Source organism: Danio rerio, chromosome 9, assembly GCF_049306965.1.
Source record: "Danio rerio strain Tuebingen ecotype United States chromosome 9, GRCz12tu, whole genome shotgun sequence".
NCBI lineage: Eukaryota > Metazoa > Chordata > Actinopteri > Cypriniformes > Danionidae > Danio > Danio rerio.
The window spans coordinates 55,316,841-55,338,413 of record NC_133184.1 but is presented as its reverse complement, the minus strand read 5'-3'; the positions used below and the strand labels follow the sequence as shown (position 1 = coordinate 55,338,413).

The following is a 21,573-nucleotide window of genomic DNA, read 5'->3' as shown; positions in this document are numbered from 1 at the left end:
GTCTGTCTGTGTATCATATATATATATATATATATATATATATATATATATATATATATATATATATATATATATATATATATATATATATATATATATGATAGCCATGTTTTTTTTTTATAAATGCCACACAAAAATACAAGTTGAGACCATTACAGTTTTTATAAAACTCAATGCAACGCACTTTCCAATGCATCATAAAAACAATTGCTAACTCTATCATGGATGTTTTTTTTTTCATCAGGGAGTAGAAGCCCGCTGTTCAGGCGGTTTGCGGTTGCGCAACAGTGAGTCGTTGGAGAGGAAGCTTCCCGAGAGCCGAGAGGATATTGCAAAACGCGCTTTCTCAAACATTCCTCTAACTGTGGAGAAGTGGCTCACGGGCCGCCATATCCGAGCTATTCTGGACACAGAGTGGACAATAAAGTGTTAAACTGAGGGAATATTATTACTGAGGAGAGTCGCGATGCGGCGGGAGCGGCTGTAGGTAAGAGGATTTCCAATAATAATTCATAACACTGTAATCTTGGTTTATTTTACAAGAACAAACGCACTACTGTCTCGGTGTGTGCTGTAAAACAGCGTGTCACTCATTTATATCCATGAATTGTGAGTTGTATTCCTCGGATTTTTGTTTGAGATTTCCCAGATTTGCTTTGTAAACATGCGGTGAGGTGACATCTCTACCCAGCATTTAACTTGATGAATACAGGAGTGAATGAATGCTTATTTCATGCTTATTGAGATTTCTGCCTGTTTAAGAGCTGAGTTTTGACAAGTTTGGACGCGTTTAATTATTTTATTACTTATTATATATATATAATAACGTGTATGCAGTTTATTTTTTTCTTCTTTGTTTAGACTTGTCTAAAAGCTGAATTTAGACAAGTTTGTTATTTTTATTATGATTTTTTTCCACGTTTCATAATCAAATTAAACCTATACAGAACCCTTAAATGCCCATATATAAACATTATAATAATTCTAATTATATAAATAGCCTATTTATAGTAGATTGCATTCTATTTGTTTGTTTGTTTGTTTGTTTGTTTGTTTGTTTAGACCTATATTTTTACTTAAAAGATGAGTTTAGACAAGGTTGTCATTTCTTTATTAGGCCATTTTTCCACGTTTCAGAAACTGATGCAGAACTTTTATATATGGCCATAAAAACATACATTAAAAAATTAAAGCTATATGATTATAGAACTCTGTCGCTTGCAATTTATTTGTTTGTTTTGTTTATTGATACGCTGAGTTTTGACAAGTTTGTTATTGTTTTATTATGATATTGCCATACATGTGGCCTTAAACGAACATATACAAATATTAGAGTTATTATAATTCTATAAATATGTAAAATAGCTTGCTTGGTATTTGGTTGGTTGTTTAGACTTGTGTATTTTATTTAAAAGTTGAATTTAGACAGGTTTGTAATTTTATGACCTTTTCTACATCTCATAATAACTGTAAACCAAAACAGAACTCTGATATTTTATTTGTTTACATATGTACATTACCTTGCATGATGTGTTTGTTTGTTTGTTTGTTTGTTTGTTTGTTTGTTTGTTTAGACATATATTTTTACTTTAAAATATTAGCTTTTTCCATGTTTCATAAAAGCATTGAACCCATGCAGAAGTTTACTATATAAAAACTTAATACAAAAGATATAGTTATTATAATTATAGAACTAGGCTGCTTGCATCCTATTTATTTGTTTGCTTTTGTTTGTTTAGATGTATGCTTTTATTGATAAGCCCAGTTTATACAAGATTGTACATTTGTTTTTATGATGACATTTTATCCACATTTTATAACAACAGTAAACCCATACAGAGCTCTAATATATGGCCATAGATTAACATATATTAAAGTTATTGTAATTGTAGAACTATGTAGGTTTCTTGTTATTTATTTATTTATTTATTTTGTCTATTTAGACATATATTGTTATTTAAAAGCTGAGTTTAGTCGAGATTTTTTATTATTATTATATTTTCTGTTTCACATGTTTCATAATAACACTGAACCCATACAGAACTCATAAATGAGCATGTGTAAATATATATAGTTATTCTATATATGTACAGTTGTGTGCTTGCTGTTTGTTTGTTTGTTTGTTTGTTTGTTTGTTTGTTTGATATTTTGACATATGTGTTTTATTTAAAAGCTGAATTTAGACAAGTTTGGATGCTTTTTGTCATTTATTTACTTTTCAACGCATTTCATATTTACAGTAAACCCATACAGAACTCTTGAATGAACATATATAAAAAAAATATATAGTTATTCTAATTATATATGTACAGTAGCGTGCTTGCTGTTTGTTTAAACATATGTATTTTATATAAGAGTTGAGTATAGACAAGTTTGGACACCTTTTTGTTTTTTTTTGTTATTCTATCTTTATGAACACAAGTTTGTGTATATGACAAGCATATCTGGTGAAACTTGTCTGAGAAATGGACATCGGAGCTCTCAGTAAAGGAAGTGGTGGATTTGTGGTTTTTGCTTGTTTCATTGGGTTGCAGTGCTTTCTTGGCTCTGGTTATTAAGTTGACTCAGTAGCACAGATGTTATTCAAAGAAAACTCACTCATGTGTTTGTGAAATCTTTATGACTGTCAGCCACTGTTTTTATTTCTCTACATATTTACTCATTGTTATTCGAGTCATAGTTTCATTTTATTATTAGTTTAAACAGATGTAAACAAACATATTAGAATATTAACTAAAAGAACAAAACATATTTATAAAGATGCTATTGACTTTAAACATTCACCAGATATTGATAACAACCAAAGAAATCCAAATATGCAAAATAAACCAAAACTAATTCATTTACAAATGAGGTTCTGTGTAATAAAATGAAATGATGCAGGTAAAAAGTATTGAACTGATGAAGAAAGGGAGGTGTAGTTCAGCAATGAAAGCCCAGACAGCAGCTGAGATCTCTCAGTAGTTCTTCAGCAACCCTCTGCCCTTCCTCAGTGTATATTCATATCAGCTGCTTCAGTCCAGCATCTACATTAGCAGGAGGATGAAGATGAAACCAGGGTGGACATTTCAGCAAGACAGGGATCCAGAACACAGCCAAAGAGACTCTCAGATGCTTTCAGAGAAAGAAGATCAAGCTGTAGAATGGCCCAGCCAATCACCTGATGTGAATCCAATAGAGAATACAAAATAAAGCTCAGATTTGATAGACGAGACCCATGGAACCATCAAGATTTTGACACTCTGTTGAAGTCTGTGAGAAACTCACACCTGAGCACTGCATGAGGCTTCATTCTCCTTTGAAAGTTGTCTTTAAATATACACATGCATAATAAGTAAATACAACTTTTTTTATTTAAAATTTATGTTTATTTATTTATTCAATTATTTTCTTGTCAGCTTAGTCCCTTTATTAATCCGGGGTCGCCACAGTGGAATGAACCGCCAACTTATCCAGCAGGTTTTTACGCAGCGGACGCCCTTCCAGCCGCAACCCATCTCTGGAAAACATCCACACACACTCATACACTACGGAAAATTTTGCCTACCCAATTCACCTGTACCGCATGTCTTTGGACTGTGGGGGAAACCGGAGCACCCGGAGGAAACCCACGCGAAGGCAGGGAGAACATGCAAACTCCACACAGAAACGCCAACTGAGCTGAGGTTCGAACCAGCGACCTTCTTGCTGTGAGGCGACAGCACTACCTACTGCTGATATACAATATATCATTTGAGTGTCTGCCTATAAAGTTTTATAAGAGAAATACTTTTTCCTTTGTTCATAAAAAATCTTAAGTACAGTGTAGTGTGTTTGTCAGCATAGTAGGGATATTAATGAGTAAATGCATGCATAGTATTAAAATGCACTTTTGTAATGCAGATTTCTTGCTGCATATGTGTTAATGTAAGGCAAGGCAAGTTTATTTATATAGCACATTTCATACACAGTGGCAATTCAAAGTGCTTTACATAAACAAGAATAAAAGCGGCAAGTATAGGAAAATAAAAACAAGTAATAAAAATGATTAAAAACAGATTAAAATGTGTTAAAACAGGGTATAAATGAATGTAAAAGAAGAGAAAAACATAATAGAGTGATCTGTCGGACGTAGCACAGTGCTCATTCAGTAAAGGCACAGCTAAACAGATGTTTGTTCAGTCTCGGTGTGAACATGCCTAATGTTGGAGCACATCTGATTATTTCTGAAAGCTGATTCCAGCAGTAGGGGGCACTGTTAGTTGCTGAAGGCCGATTCACCCTGCTTTGACTGAACTCTTGGAATTCCTAGTTTATTTGATCCTAATGATCTGAGTGTTTGGGTTTGTTCAGTGAGCATATCTGTAATGTATTGAGCTCCTAGGCCATTTAGTGATTTATAGAGCAGTAATAATACTTTAAACTTTATTCTGAATGTAACTTGGAGCCAGTGTAGAGACCTGATGTCAAGTGTGATGTGCTCTCATTTCCTGGTTCTGCTCAGAATCCTGGCCGCAGCGTTCTGGATGAGCTGCAACTGTCTGACTGTCTTTTTGGGAAGGCCAGTGAGGAGGCCGTTACAGTAATCCACCCTGCTGCTGATAAAAGCATCAACACGTTTCTCTAACTCCTCACTGGAAACAAAGCATCTGATTCTTGCTATGTTTTTGAGATGATAGTATGCTGATTTACTGACTGCTTTGACGTGACTACTGAAACTCAGATCTGACTCCAGAGTCACACCAAGATTCTTGACCTTATTTTTTGTTGTTTGACCTTTAGTGCCAAGGTACAAATTCACCTTGAGAACCTCATCTCTGTTCCCAAACGCAATCACTTCAGTTTTCTCTTTGTTTAACTGAAGAAAGTTTTGGCACATCCAACTGTTCATTTCATCAATGCACTGGCATCACGTTTTAGATAATAAATTGTCCTTTTCTGCTAATACTAATATTAGGGGTGTCACGATTTCGATTTTTAATCGAAACCGATCGAAATTTATGCTCAATTTCGATTATCGAATCAAAAAATAGAATCGTCGATGCTGCCACGCCCCCATGTCACGTTAGCTTGGCTTGCCAAGCGGGAAAAAAACAGGCTTGTTGAAGTGCTTGTTAAACTGCAGAAGCAGGAGACCCGTCGACAGAGCTTAAACCCTCTCCTCTTTCAATGAAGTCGCCGGTGTGGAAGCATTTTGGATTTCCAGTGAGTTATGTTGACAACGTTCGTGTTGTCGACAAAAAAAACACAGTTTTGCAAGCTCTGCTATGTACATATTACGTACGGTTCGTCCGATAGACAACACCGGCATCGCGATCCTCCGCCCGCCCCCGTTGCAAATCCGCTCGCGAAAAGTGCACACTCAGACCCTGTTTACACTGTCTTTGTTTTTAAATGGCATTTTAGAACGACAACGATTTGACATCCACAGTGGCGTGTAGCATTTCTGAGCAGCCCTCCTTCCTCTCTACCTCTGAATATGCACATCACGTGACCACACAGACACAGACGCACACACAGCCATGCGCTCGAGACAGCAGGTCCAGGCAGTCAGAGGACTGCTTCAATCTTTCACTCACTTGTACTTAGTCATTTTAGCGAACACCTCAGATACTGTTGGCTGGTTCCTGTTAGTTGTGCGTCTTTTTTACCGACGCCATTATAACGACACAGATCACTGCCTATTCACGAGTCCCGCAGAAAAAGTGATTGACAGGTGGTAATTATGTGTGTATCTTGCCTTTATTCATTTCCTGTATGATTTGTTTACGGGTAAAACAAACACCATGCAGGTCAGGTAGTTTAAACGGTAGGCTACAAATAACTAATTGGTCATTAATTAATTAATTATTCATAATCGAAAATCGAATCGTGACTTTAGAATCGAAAATGTAATCGAATCGAGGATTTTTGAGCATCGTGACACCCTTACTAATATGTTGTGTGAGAAGGGGCAACAAAGATTATACTGTCTACAGAAATTAAGATCTTTCAATATAGATAAATCACTCATGTGCATGTTTTACAGTTCATACATTCAGTCACTGTTATCATTTTCTTTGCTTTGTCGGTTCAATTCTCTAAGAGTGAAAAATAAGAGTTAGAATAAGGAGGAGAAACAACAGGGAGAAAACAGTAGACCATGGCTCAGTTATACCACAGACAAGTTTTGAGTAACGCTCAGAGTATTCTGTCAGATGATTCCCATCCTATGCACCACAAGTTTTATCTTCTCCCCTCTGGTATTCGATACAGAACTCCTATTAGTAAAACAAATCGGTTTAAACTTTCATTCATCCCCTCAGCTGTAAAGTTTTTAAATTCAGGGTATTTGTATTGTATGATGTACTTTTGTGTATTGTGTGTGACATGCTTGTATGCTGCAACTAAATTGCCTTCGGGAAATGAATAATGACTGACTGACTGGAGCTGTAGTCATTAGGCAGTAAGGCTCGGTAGATCTGAGCGTCATCAGCATAGCTGTGGTAGGAGATTTGGTTCTTTCTCATTATATGGCTGAATGTAAACAAACTTCCAAACATAGAGTTGATGAGAAAATTCTCTTATATTTCTCAAGCATAGCGAGTTTAAAAGAAAGAAGATTTTTATCAGCTCATTTCAAACATAATACGTTTAATAACTCATTTCTAATAATCTTTGACATGATGACAGCACATAATATGTTAATTGTTATTTTGCGAGGTACTAGCAATCTAGTTTAAAGTGACATTTAAAGGCTAGAAACTATATTATTATTATAGGAAATGCAATGAAAAATATCTTTGCTCTGCATGTTAAACATCCAAACTGAAAGAACAAATGAAGGAGGAGGCCTAATCATTTAAACATAGGCCTATTGCTTTTTTCTTCCAAAGTATTGCTGGAGCAGTTTGTGCTGTATTTGCGCAGTTCAGCATGTCCAAACATCAGCCTACTTGCGTGAACTCGATCAGACCTTCAGGCGAAGGCAAACTCGTAATGAAACGTCATGATGATAAATCTGCTCTGGGTTTGTGGGAACACTTTTCTCTCTGTCTGTCTGCTGAAAGCAGAGATGGACACCCTGTAAACTGCTTGTTGACGGTTCACACTGTAAAAAAATATCTGATAATGAACAGTTTTCATATGTTGTGATTCATTTTCCTTTATTTGCGGTTGTGAATTGCATTATGGGATGTTGATCTCTGCTCTGTCCACTTTTTATGTTGAAAGTTCAACTCTACAGTTTAACTTTTATTGACGTTTTAGTCGTTTGAAATAATATAATGTATAGGAAATATAATAAATAGAGAAATAGGTTTGTAAAATAACAGAAAATGTGCTGGAGGTTTATTATCAGGTTTTTGTAGTGTAATATACAACACCAAATTAGACAATATAGCACTGCATATTGTTAAAAAATTTCATAAAAGTCACTTTTTCAAACTTTTTAAAGTTATAAGTTGTTGGAAGAAACATCAAGGTCCCATAATCGCAGTCGTACGAAAAAGAAGGTTTAACCGATCTTAACCCTGGAGGACTGTATTGAAAGAGTAAACTGTTATAAATGTTCGTGCATATATGGCTTAATGAATGGTTGGGCGTTAATATTTATATTGAAAATCTCGTAAAGAAGCTCAGGCCTAAATTGGGTTTTCGTTTTGTATTAGGAATAGGAAGTGCCTTCCTTTCGGAGCAAGAAAAAGAAATTATCCAAAGTTTCCTTTCAGTGATAGATTATGGAGACGTAGTTTATTTGCATGCAAACCTGTTGTTAATAAAAATATATAATATAATATATATTTTATATATTTATACCTGTTGTTAAAAAAAAATAATATAAATATATTTCATGCTGCAATACGATTTGCGACAAATGCATCTTCACATATTTAGTATTTATTTTCACGGATTAAGAACACATTAGCAAATCCAAAGGCCCCCCTTTTATTTATTTTTTACCTGACTAAAGTATATATATATATACATATATATGTTATTGTTATTATTAATAATTTACTAATTAATATTATTATCTAATTTTTCACCATTTGATTAATATTTGATTATTATATTTTTTTTCTATTTTATTAAAATAGGCTTGCAAGTGTACAAAATTAAGTAATGACCTAATATGAACTTTAAAGTTCAAAGAGGCTGCAAAAATCAGCAAAACAAAAAACATTTGCAATACTTCCTAAATTAGAGCTTATAATAAATACTTTGAATAGATATTTACCTTTAAAAAGTTTCTTTAGAACTTTATCTGACCATAAATCCCTAATGATATATGTTTAATACTCATGCTTCAAATATCCAAAATAGCTTATTGTGGTCTTCTGAATTACAGAAGGCTAGCATCCTTATTTTATTTTTTATTTCTTTATTTATAGCATCAGATATATTGTATGATGAAAGCCAGCACCAATATTTCTTTGCTCCATATTATTACTGTTGTTTTCATAAAAGGGGCAAAGTAGACATTCATAAAAAAAAGGTTTTCTTTCTAACTGGTTCAGTCAGACTTACTGTAAAGCCTAACCGAGTGTATTTACTTGAGATAGATACTCCACAACGATGGATATTGTGATAACTGCTTGTGTAGGCTATTTGATTTGTTCGCACACCGTCTCAGTTATATTGTGTGATGGCAGGATTGTGCAGGTGCGCGCCAGTTTGAGTTCAGCTGTAACCGCCGCGTGGCCAAGACAGCGCTTCAGTTATTCAATTCAATTTCATTCAGCTTTATTTGTATAGCGCTTTTACTATGTAGATTGTGTCAAAGCAGCTTCACATAAATGGTCATAGTAACTGGATCAGGGTAGTTCAGTTTTTAGTGTTTAAGTTCAGTTCAGCTCAGTTCAGTGTGGTTTGAAGTCATTATTGAGAGTCCAAACACTGAAGACCAAATTCATCTGAGTAGCTTTTCAGATCCTGAATTTCTCCGCTGGCCAAAAGTCTTGTGCAGAGCTGCAGTCTCAGCAGTGGAGGCTGGAAGCTGGCCTCAGTGAAGACTCGTCTGTTCCTGGAGCGTCACTGTAATCAGTCTCATACTCTCCACTCCCCCATGACCAACAGCGCAGCAGCAGCAGCAGCTCAGAATACGGCCTGGTCCCGGATATGGACACCTTGGGATCATCTCGTCGCTGGTCTTGGGTCCAATCAGTGACTCCGCATAATCTGAGGGCCTTGGGATGAGTATCCCCAGGTGGAAATGGAGAATAATGAAAATAATTAGCGTAGCTGCTGTTCATAGTGTATATAAGCAAGATGTAGAAACTTGTGTTGAAACCCGCTAAGTGATGCATTTAGTGTATGCTTTACTAAACAGTTATGAGTCCATTCAGCATGATTCCGCCTATCCCACCTTCTGTTATGTACAAGTGCATCAATGATGAAGACTGTTTGAGTTTTATTTTTTGTTCTACTATAAGCTTGGTTAGCCTACCTTTGACTGAACGGCTCTCGCGGTAGTGCCGAAATAAGGGAGTGTCCTGGGAAAATTGGGACATCTGATCACCCTTATGGGTGACTAAAACAGGGCTATTCAGTATTCTGATTGGGCTACAGTCACTCTGAGCCGAACATTTTGATTTTCTGAACAGCAGTGAACCAAAAAGAATACTTCACATTATCAATGAGAGAAAGCACAACGTTTAGAGAAAGCATAGCATTTCCGCGTCATAGTGCAAACTGGGGCTTCAACTCCACCTAGCCCTTACGTCAATCTGGCCCTGTTCATCATTGTATTTTAAACAAAATGGTGGGATGGTTTTCCCTGCACCAAAGAAGACAAATGCATATGCTTCTATGCACCGATCCATCTTGTATTTGTAACCTTTTATCATATAATACTTGTAGTCATGGTACACAAATGTCTTATAAATTAGATTTAACTGTTCCTAGAGTGTGATGTAGTGGGTTGCACTGTCACCTCACTGCAAGAAGGTCGCTGGTTCGAGACTCGGCCGGGTCAGTGGGCATTTCCGTGTGGAGTTTGTATGTTCTCCCCGTATTGGCGATGGTGTCCTCCAGGTGCTCTGGTTTCCCCCATAGTCCAAACACTTGCGCTATAGGGGAATTGGGTAAGCTAAATTGTCTGTAGTGTATGTGTGTGAATAGGAGTGTATGGGTGTTTCCCAGTGATGGGTTGCAGCTGGAAGGGCATCCGCTGCGTAAAACAGATGCTGGATAAGCTGGCGCTTCATTCCACTGATAGAAGAGAAGCATATCTCAATGGGAAATTCCTGGTAAAATAAAGGATAAATAAAATAAATAATGCCATTCAAAAGCATAAAACCTTAGATCACAAAATATGGAAAACTGCTAATTTATGGATATGGTGTACAGTGCTGGAAGTATTATATTAAAATGAAATATTATTAAAATGTGTGGTTGAGTTTTTCTAGGTCAGTAATGCTGATGACTGATGCTGCTTCATTTTTGGGGATTATTGTTCATTGGTTGACAAGCGGAGCCACCCAAACATTTGCAGAACTTGACAATCAGGTTCATTGCTCATCCTGATCATGTATCTACTGGTTTGTTTGCTTTCATTAGTTAGTCTTTTCTGCTTTTAGAAGAAAACTGGATTTGCAAAGTGTTTGTGTGATTTGTGAATGAACCCAAAATCCTGCAACACGCCTTTACCAACCTTGAGTGTTTTTAGATTGAATTATTTTTAAATTACCTTTAATGGGAGTAGTATGCAGTAGTGTGCAAAAGCCTCTTACTGATTTCTTATTTTTTGCCTGTGTGTCACACTTTAATGTTTCAGATCATCAAGTTAATTTAAATATTAATCAGAAACAACACAAAAAAACTCATCATGCAGTTTTGAAATGGAGATTTGTATTATTAAGGGAAAACAAAATACCAAACTACATGGCATTGCATGTGTGAAAAAGTGTTTGCCCCCTCTTAAAACATAGCTGAATTTCTCTAGCCACGCCCAGGCCTAATTACTGCCACATCTATTCGCAATCAAGAAATCACTTAAACGGGACCTACCTGACAAAGTGAAGTAGACCAAAAGATATACTTATAACCTAATTATAATTATAATTATAACCTAATTATTATCTATTAATAACCTAATGAAAATAAAATTAAAGCAGAAAATATGAATAAAAACAGATTCAAACTATTGATAAAAACTCAAATCAGCATGACTAAAATAACACCAGGTTAGTACATAGTGTGCATCACTAAAACATGACATTACCACCAGTTTACTCTCTATAAAACAAATATTTGATCAGTGCTCTGGACATCTGGAGGAGGTTATAAAGGTTACAAACAAATTAAGGTTCATTTTAATCCAGAGGGTAATTTAGGCCATGCACTCCTAGATGGTATTTAATTGCAGACGGTTCCCTTTTTTACCAGCTTACTTTCAATCCTCAAATCCCCATTTTTTATTTGTTCATGCTGAGCTTGCAGTTTAAGTTCCTCAAATCTGTATCTGTAGTCATGTTGACGGCTCTTTTAAAGAAGGAAAACTCTTGTGCAATAATCACAGATTTGTTCGTTGTTGAGCTTCAGCTTTAGTCAGCAGTTCCCAGGTGTTTTCTAGAAAATCGGGAAGTAAAAGTAGAAAGATCAGCTACATTTAAAAAAAAAAACGATGGATTGTATTCACCCAGCGCTGGGTCAAATATAGACAAACCAAACAGTTAGGTCAAAAATGTCATTTAAATTTAATGTAAACTTCATTTACCCCAAAATGGCATAATATTTTGGTCATTCAACTTTAATTTAATGTGTGACTTTAAATTAAAGTCATAATCATAAAGTCATAATATGTGACTAGCAGTTTCTCTGAATAAATATATATATATATACACTACATGACAAAGGTCTTGTTGATTATCCAAGTTTTAAGCACAGCAAATAATAACTTCTAGTTGATCATTTGGTATCAGAAGTGGCTCATATGAAAGGCAAAGGCCTCTAGATTACGCTTGATCATGCCTTGATTATTAATGATTTCATTGTGACAGTAAGGTCTGACTTTGCTTAGACGAAAGTCTTCTCACTGAACACAAATAATGTCCAGTATAGAGTATAAAGTCCTGCTGCAGTGGAAACAGAATGAATATTGTGTCTGACTCCATCATGAGCTTGGAGGACTGCATCCATACATCTCTGACATGACTCAAATCACTGATTAATAAAGTCATCTGGAATGGCAAAGAAAGCGTTCCTGCAGGACTCCCAGAGTTCATCAAGATTCTTTGTGTTCATCTTCAACGCCTCCTCCATCTTACCCCAGACATGCTCAATAATGTTCATGTCTGGTGACTGGGCTGGCCAATCCTGGAGCACCTTGACCTGCTTTGCTTTCAGGAGCTTTGATGTGGAGGCTGAAGTATGAGAAGAAGCGCTATCCTGCTGGAGAATTGTCCCTCTCCTGTGGTTTGTAATGTAATGGGCAGCACAAATGTCTTGCTAATGATGTTGCATACTGAATGTAAGCCCAAACCATAATTTTTCCTTCACCAAACTTGACTGATTTCTGTGAGAATCTTGGGTCGATGCGGGTCCCAGTAGGTCTTCTGCAGTATTTGTGATGATTGGGATGAAGTTCAAGATCAGAAAATCCACCTTCTGACACTTTTCCAAATGATCAACTAGAAGTCAAGTTATTATTTGTTGCTCTTACAACTGGGATTGACGACAAGCATTTTTCCAGGTGTATTTATATCCATAATATTTGTTTTATGTAATAAAATGTACTGTAAAAAAAGTGTACATTTCATTTCAACATCTCTGCATCTCTGCTTCATGTTTGCCAACTTTTATAGACAATATATAGTGCATTTTATAAACCTAGTGAGCAAATATCATATAAACATTTAGTTTTTTCCCCGATTTGACCTTTGAGTTTCTTTCAAATGCTGATCATTTCCAGTAAACATGAGGTTCAAAGTTCATCAAGCATGACTAACAGCATCATAAAAGCTGAAGAGGACATAAAAAGTGTTCTGATATTGTTTATGTATTATGTACCGGGTGATTGAAAACCTCAGTATATATATGAATATACACAGTTTTATTGCATGTCTGGAGATAAGAATTATAAAAATCCATGTTCTGTGTGTTTATCAAATTTAATTTACAAATGTGATTTTATATACATAGAAATCATATTAAATGCAAGTGAAGAGTCAGATGATTTACAATAATTGTGAAAATAAAATGTCAAAATATGGAGGAAAATAATGGTCCATCAATAATTCATAGAAAAATTAGGCAACATGAATGTATAAATATATGCATAAATATATATAAAATAGTTGGAGATCATACAAAAAGTATGTTAAATATTTATAGAGCATTTCAAATAGAAATACCTTATATTTCTTTGCATTTCATAAATATAAAATATAATTTTGTATTCTGTTTAGTTACAGTAAAATGTATAAATAGGAGTAAAAAAAGGTTCCTTTTTCATTTATGCAAAAATTAAACAACCAACATTGTAATCTTAAATATTTATTAATGATTCAAAAATTGTTATATACATTTTTAATGCATTATTATCATAGACCATTTTAGGCTCAATCCCTGTTCTATTTTTGTACCCCTACACTTTCCCCTTGAAAAGTTACCCCTAAGAATTGGGACAGCAATACAGCACCTGCACACGTCATCATATGTCATCGCGATCTCTTGCTTCATATGAGATCAAATCAAATCACTTTTATGGTCACATCATCAGCAGCACGTGTGCTATGATGAGTGAAACGCTTAGGTGCTGGCTCCAGACAATACAAAATACAGACAGTGCAAATACAAAGACAGTGCAAAATACAGACAGTGCAAATACAAAGACAGTGCAAAATACAGTGCAAATACAACGACAATGTGAAATTGATAGCGATATGTGCAATGAATTATTGTTTCAAATATGGATTGGTTAAAGTGCCGTGCATGCTACATATTGATGGTGTGCAGTGAGGGGTATGGAAGAGTCTGTGTGAGGTGTGTAAAGTGTTCATCAGCCTGATAGTCTGAGGGAAGAAGCTTTCCTTCAGCCGGCTGGTGCGTGATCGGAATCGTCTGCTTGAGGATAGCAGAGAGAAAAGTCTATAGCTTGGGTGGCTGGAGTCACTGATAATTCTCTTGGCTTTACTCATGCACCGCCAGGGGTCCGTTCTTCGTACGTGGATTACTCAGTTAGCTGGATTTGGATGTTGACGATTTGACACGATCCAGGATCGTTTCGTTCTTCAAAGCTGATCCGAGAGTTGTTGTCATAGCAACAGTTCTGCTAGGTCAAACCTGATCGGGAGCAGGTTCAATTCATATGAACAGGATTAGATCGGCTCAGTTCAAGCAAAGATAATACTGAAAGTATGTTCCGAATTCTGATATTTTCTTACAGTAGTAGTTATATACACATTTTTTAACTATATATATAAAGTTATAGTCATTAATAAAATAAATAAAGTTATACATATTAATAAAACTTATGCAATCTGCACCCTCAAAATGAAAGTACAAAGACTGCCACCTGGTGGTGCAAAGAGAAAACTTATTGATATGAACTTTTTAGATTGCTTTAGTACAAATTTTGTATAATAGAAATGCAGAATATGTCACTTTTTTTTTTAAAGCAATAATACATTTATGCAGTCATAAACATGTTTTGATAGTTAATATGCCAGTGATTTGATGCTTCACAAAAGTTGCAGACGCCTTTACCAATTTGAAAATGCTTTTGTAAACAACCAGTTATTCTTTACACCGATTAAAAAACGGCTACTTTAATAAAGAAAATCTTCTCTAAATGTTGAACTAAATACATTGATTTGCATTGAAATACATGAGGAATACTCGTCTTGACAAATGAAAGTGTAAAGCCTGCAGCTCACAACAAATGTGGAAGGTTATTGCGTGTCATATTTAACAAGCCGTTTACTGCTAATTTGATGTAATTTTGCTCACATGGATAATTGAATATAAATCAGATGATGTCATTACGCTGCTGTGCCGTCAGCCAATCGTTGCTTTGCTGATCATGATTTCGAGGATCGATAGATTTGTCCTTCACAACACACACAGCGATCTCAGATCAGTTCATCCAGACATTCTAATCTGATTCGCGAACTTGTTTGAAGAACCAAATAAGCGAGAGATCAGTTATCAAGATTAAAAGATCCGGGATCTGTCAAATCATCTTAGATAATTTAAGCGAGGTACGAAGAACGGACCCCTGGTGTAGATGTCCTGGAGGGAGGGAAGCTCACCTCCTTTTAAGCGTCCCACAGTTCGCACAATCAAGCCTTTGCGATTGTTGCTGGAGCTATTTCTATACCAGGTCGTGATACAGCCATACAGGATGATCTCCACAGTGCAGGTGTAGAACGAGCGGAGGATGTGGGGGCTAGTTCCAAACCTCCTGAGACGCCTGAGCTCAGATGATGGCGACTGCTGTAGTGATTCCGGCTGCTTTATTTTTTGGTTTTTATCTTCAGGAAATCACTGAAGGCATATATTATGTCATCATAACAATCTATTGTGGCTATAAGATCATAACTGTACTGCGCATTTACACAGTGGCCATATTCATCAACGTAAACACACCAAAAACAACATTAACATTATAGCAGACACTGTAAAAGCTCATCCCTAGCCATTAGACTTTTCGAACAGGGTATTCCAGTATCATCGAGTGTCAGAATGTTGTGGGACTGCTGTACAAGAGTTATTATTATGGATTATAGATTTCAATTTAGCGTTTTTTTTTTTAAGCATGACGGTAAAACACTAACGTGGTTATGAATATATTATAACATGTGCTTGTTTGTTGTAAAAAAATTGTCATAATGACAAAAAATACTCATTTATGCATCTCCTGACATTCGGGTTCAGCAATACTGCTGCTGTAGATGGTGTATTCTGAGAATTTTTTCGTACCCCTTGGTTTCAAATGTGGTCCTGAAAATCTCAGTTTCATGAGGTACCTGGCCCTTCCCCTTAGCCCTACGCCTTCAAGCTAAAGAGAATTGGGACACCAAGGGTAAGGGGTAGAATTGGGCCTTAATCTACAGTTGAAGTCAGAGTTATTAGCCCCTCTTTGATTTTTCTCTTTCAAATATTTCCTAAATGATGTTGAACGGATTCAGGATTTTTTCACAGTATTCCCTATGATATTTTTTCTTCTGGAGAAAGTCTTATTTGTTTTATTTCGACTAGAATAAAAGCTGTTTTTAATTTTTAAAACCCATTTTAAGGTCAAAATTATTAGCCCTCTTAAGCAATATTTGTTTTGGATTGTCTACAGAACAAACCATCAATATACAATAACCTAGTTACCCTAACTTGCCTAATTAAGTTAAGCCTTTAAATGTCACTTTAAGCTGTTCAGACGTGTCCTGAAGACTATCTAGTCAAATATTATTTGCTGTCATCATGGCAAAGATAAAATAAATCAGTTATTAGAGATGAGTTATTAAAACTATTATAATTAGAAATGTGTCAAAGAAATGTCAAAAATCAACAGGAGGGCTAATAATCCTGACTTCAACTGTATATCCAATATGTTGTCCATGGTATGTTCTTTTCATTTCATTAATTAAATTTGCCATCACCTTTCTAATTCAGTAATGTAGTCATTTTTGGTTTGACACACACACACACACACACACTTTCTTGTCTTAAGTAACAGTATTAACTCTCTCTGTCTGTCTTTTTCAGTTATGGGTCGATTGGTCCTCTTTTTCCTGCTGGCTTTACTTTGGGCAGCTGAATGTGCTGTAATATCAAACAAGGATCCTTTAGGTAAACGTGTGTCTGTTTTATCTGCATGTGTTTATTACCTGATTTATGAAGCGAGTCATGCATTGATGCTTGTAAATGAATCTCAGCTTGTTGAGGATGTGTAATTTATTGTACCTCAGTGTGCAAGCAAATGTGTGCATATATATATATATATATATATATATATATATATATATATATATATATATATATATATATATATATATATATAATAAAAATGGTAAGTGACATTCTAAGTCGATCTCTCTCTTTTGTATGTTGTAGTGCTGTATTTATACTATAGTAATCTGCTAGTGTTTGCTTTGCTTTAGCTTTTTTGGGAATAAATATTGGGATTGCAACAGAGAAATACTGGGAAATCTCTAGATTACAATCTTAAAATGTGAGCAAAATCAGCTGTTTTGTAATCACCAGCTCTAAAGTGACGTTGGTGAATTAGCAACGGTTTCTGCTGTTGTGACTAAATGCAAACGCCGCACGCCGCACACATACATACACAGGAGCATGCAGTTTAGTTTGCGCTTTTAAGACCAACAAATGGAAAGGGGGCGGTAAATAATGGAATAATCGTTTATCCCGATTATTGGTTTTTCATAATCGTTAGAAATCGGATTTTCGATTAATTGCACAGGCCTAATTCTCACAGTCTTTTTTATGGTCTTCCATTGCTTTGCTTTATTTAATATTTATCATCCTCATGCATGTTCTTCTAAACAGAATCCTGCCAGGACTTTGGATTAGCATTCGAGCGTGTTTTCGCTCTTCCCGGTGAAGCGTCTGTACTGGAGTGTCCACTGTCGATCGACTATCTCTTCGATCCTAAAGAAACATCATTTAATGTGAGCTGGTACAATGTGAAGACCGGCTCAGAGATCACAGCAGTGGAGCACAGCGTCATCCTGAAGGAAAACTCACTGTGGTTCTTCAACGTCAGCAAACAACATCAAGGAAAATACAGATGTGTTGTGCGGTAAGAACACACTCTTTACTATCATAGTCTTCATTATAGAGTGGAGGAACTATGACGTCAATTTGTATGCAAAAACCCGGAAGCGAGTTAGCATTTTAGCACTTCCGGTTCCCTCGTCCCTATGTCAATGGTTTTTTTGAATGGGGTTTCAGTAAAATCGCTTAAATAAGGTTCGTGGCTAACACAAACTCAAGATACCTTCACGTTTTGTTCTACGACATAAAACACATCAGTTAAATCCAGTGGTGTAGCGCAAAATGCGGAGGCCTCACTCTCCCTGTTAAATTTGATCTAATCATGTGCTGAAACACAGCTCCTCTCCTGCTTTCACTTCTCATACTGACGGAGGGAGCGATTTGTTTGTGAATGAATCTCCGTTATGAACGACTCGTTCGCTAGCCGACAATAATACAAGTTTCTGGCAGCGCAGCATCTGGTTGTCATATTTCTTTTGCATTGTTTGCTGATTTATTCAACAAAACTAGCATAAGCCGAGTGTTTAGTTCGAGTTGGACTTTGCCATATGGTGAATGCAGTAAGTGACTAGCTATTATTATCAATAACGTTACCTGTTTAGCACAAATTTCAGAACATACAAAAACGTAAAAAATTTAATCCTATGAAATGTTCTGCCTTTGTGCTTTGTTTTCTTTGTTTGCTCGTTACTACACTCGTAGACAGCGCTTAAGTCCAGCATCTTCACGTAATAACACTGTCTTGACTAGTGCGGTTGAATGACATTTGTCCTGGGAGCACTGTACCAATGTGGCGGCGCTATTGACGCATGCTCAGGGTCCCTATGCGATATCTAGTGTATATATCTATGTCACAAATTGAGGAGCGGGGAAAGGAGGCGGGGTGGCGCGTCAACGCGGGGAATCCTTCACAAACTGAGGAGCGATCACAAACGAAAGCGTCGAGAGCGTCAAAGTAGCCAGAAGTCATTCATTTTTTAACGAGAACCGGCGGCGAGAAACAGCGGTGCGTCTTCATTGGCTATGACGCGGTTCTGCGGCAAGCAATCAGAATGAAGTAGTCCACCGCTTGAGTGGAGTTCAGAGAATACAGACCTGTGAACTTTGGTTCCAACCACAGTTGTTCCCAAGAGTTTGATTATTGCGGTTCCTGGATTTTCAATTATTGAAAATCGCGACGACGTGGGGCCCCCTAATCACGCGGGGCATTTTTATGAATAATGTTTTATAGTTTGTTGTGTTTTTCTAATTGGGAATTCAGATTGTGTGTAGATAATTCCTTCACTTGTAAAGGCTGTCGAGACAGATTCATTTGTTAATCGTTTATTTTAATTAAATGATATTATGAGGATACTGCTTACCAGTGCAGCCTGTCTCTCTCCTGCTCTCAGTAATGCGAACATGTGAATAAACGTGTAAAAATACATGCATGTTAACTGTCATTTTAACGTGATCAAGTGATTTTTCGTCTTTTTTTCTTCATCTGAACACATTTAACTCTGTCATAACTGCAATATTTACACTCCTCCATAAAACGTATAGCAGATGTGACTGTATGGACTGCTTTTCACTGTACTTCGTGACAAAAAAGGAAAATTGAATATTGCTCTCGATCCATGATAGAACTTGCAGGCATTTGATAGACTTGCCCCTCACGCCTCATTTTTGTCATCTGTTAAGGTAAGCAGGCTGTGTGCACACGAGCAATACACTTATTTAAACGTGTCCTTTGATAATACTATGTAGGCAGATTCATACTGTAAGAGGCTAAATTATCATATGCATTTTATATAACATTTTATATAACAAAACATGCTTTTTGACTCAAGAAGGTCCATACTGACTACAAAGGCAGAAACGGATAAGATCAGGGCCTGTTGTGTGGACTTTGGGGGTTTTATGGTGTGGGCACATGTTGATTGGTCAGTTTGAATGTCTTAAATGGCTTTAGTCACATGGTCAAGAAAGGTACAAGATAGGTGGTAAACTCGAGCTCTGGCTCTTTTCCTGCCCTCTCTTTTCCTGGCCTGCTTCTCTCCTGCTCCTTTCCTCTCCTCATCTGGAGTCTATCTTCTCTGACTCTACTGCAATCAGGCTTCTGGGCCTGCTCTCTTTGTCTCTCTCTCCCTCCCCCTGTACCTCTCCTTCTACCTCTGGTAACTTTAATTTTACATTTAAGCTGGATACACTTTATATCATATGTTTTATCATTTCATATTTTATCATTTTATACAGTATTTTGTTATTAATTCAGTTGTAACCATAGAGATTTATTGTCATTAAATCAGCTCATTTTCAAGTATTTGTGAATTACTTTTGATTTACCATCAACATTTAATTGTTCCATATTGCAATACAATACAATCACATAATATCAACGCTCTCCCACATTTATAGCTATTAATGCTGCCCTTATTTCCGTTTTTGGTATGAGATTGCAGAAGAATGGTTTGACTAGAAATGTACAGTTTTTTACCATCATGCTGATCACTTTTTAGTCACTCGGCAGAACTACAGTTCGAACCGCTGTGGTATAAAGACCGTTCTTACAATACACACAGTTTAAAAACTTTTAGATCAACCGTAAAGCAAAACAGATGTATTTCCCATGTAAAAACGATCCAAAAGGCACATAGGTCTATGCGTTTTTGCATATTTATTTGTTTATCACATATAGCGTGGATTATAATATAATAAACAGAGAGATTTACTCTTTGTCATGGACATTATTTCTAAAAAAATAAGCTTGAAAAGTCGTCTGTAGCAGGGTGGGGCTGACGTCACTGACGACCGCCCTGAGGGCTCTGTAGTCCGTTTATAGCCTAATGTTAGCTTTTCAATTCTTGCGTTTGCATTTAAGATCCAAAAGTGCTCAAAGTTGTATTTTGGTGTGAGGATTATCCGGCTGGACAAAACGTGTAAGTGTACAAAACAGTGTTTGAACACAGAGCTTATTATTCGCAATCTTCGAAAACCCTATGGGAAAATCCTATAGGGATTTTATCGAGGGAACCAGTTTAATGCTAGCAGCCGATTACCCTACAAAGTGACGTCATAGTTCCTCCACTCTATAGTGCAGGGCTGTTGAATGCTTGATTCTAATTGGCTGATGAACATTTTAAAGTGAGGCAATTAAATGCACAGCTTAAGTCAGGGTTCGTAGGGTCCTGGAAAACACAGTCTATTTCATTTATTCATTCATTCCCAAAGGCTCTCAAAGCATGCGTCCGTGACCGAAATGTGACCTCCGGTAGACAGTAACATTAACAGACTCCAAAATGAGACTCAGATTTAGAGCTCCACATGAGGTGGTTATTAATTAGCAAATAAATAAATATTATGAACGTAAACAATAGGTGAGCAGGTTACATTGCAACCCTGTGTCCTACAAGATGTCAGAGGATAAAGGACACCCAAGTGCAAGGGAGAAGTTCAAGAGGATTTATTTAACAGAAGTGAATCAAAAACTCTGCCCTGAAAACGCAGTAGGAGAAAGTCACTCAAAAATATAATAGAGAACACAGGCAGTCAGTGATCAGCCCTCCTCTGGGCGATGATGGACTGGTCAAACGAAAAGACCCTCTGGGTTAAACAATCGAAAATGTAGGAACAGACCTCAGGAAGCCGAGATGGTGGAGGGACTCGAGCGTGGACTGTGGGCAGAGCAGAGGTGAGCCAGTGCACAGATGATCGAACAACAAGTGGGTAGAGACCAAACAGTAGGGATGGCTGACGTGAAACTGACGTTTCGACACAGTGTCGAGATCCCGAATCGCAAGTGTTTCGAAACACTGCACCGAAGCATGATCCGAAGCACCCAAGTCACGTGACTAAAGTGTTTCGAAACACCTGGTCACGTGACTAAAGCGATTCAAAGCGTTT

The 21,573-nt window shown here is 36.6% G+C and overlaps 1 protein-coding gene across 13 annotated transcripts in view; it reads left to right on the top strand.

The window, feature by feature from the left end:
- The first annotated feature begins 356 nt into the window (after positions 1-356).
- The window catches only part of zmp:0000000936, a 48,253-nt gene continuing 27,036 nt past the window's right edge, over positions 357-21,573 (top strand). For all 13 annotated transcript variants that reach the window (XR_012385680.1, XR_012385678.1, XR_012385677.1 and 10 more), the window contains exons 1-3: positions 357-487; positions 16,663-16,746; positions 17,464-17,716. Coding sequence is in view for 1 of the 13 variants with exons in the window: in XM_021479056.3 (XP_021334731.2) it covers positions 16,665-16,746; positions 17,464-17,716 (335 nt within the window). In the remaining 12 variants the exon portion in view is untranslated. The remainder of the gene's footprint in view (positions 488-16,662; positions 16,747-17,463; positions 17,717-21,573) is intronic.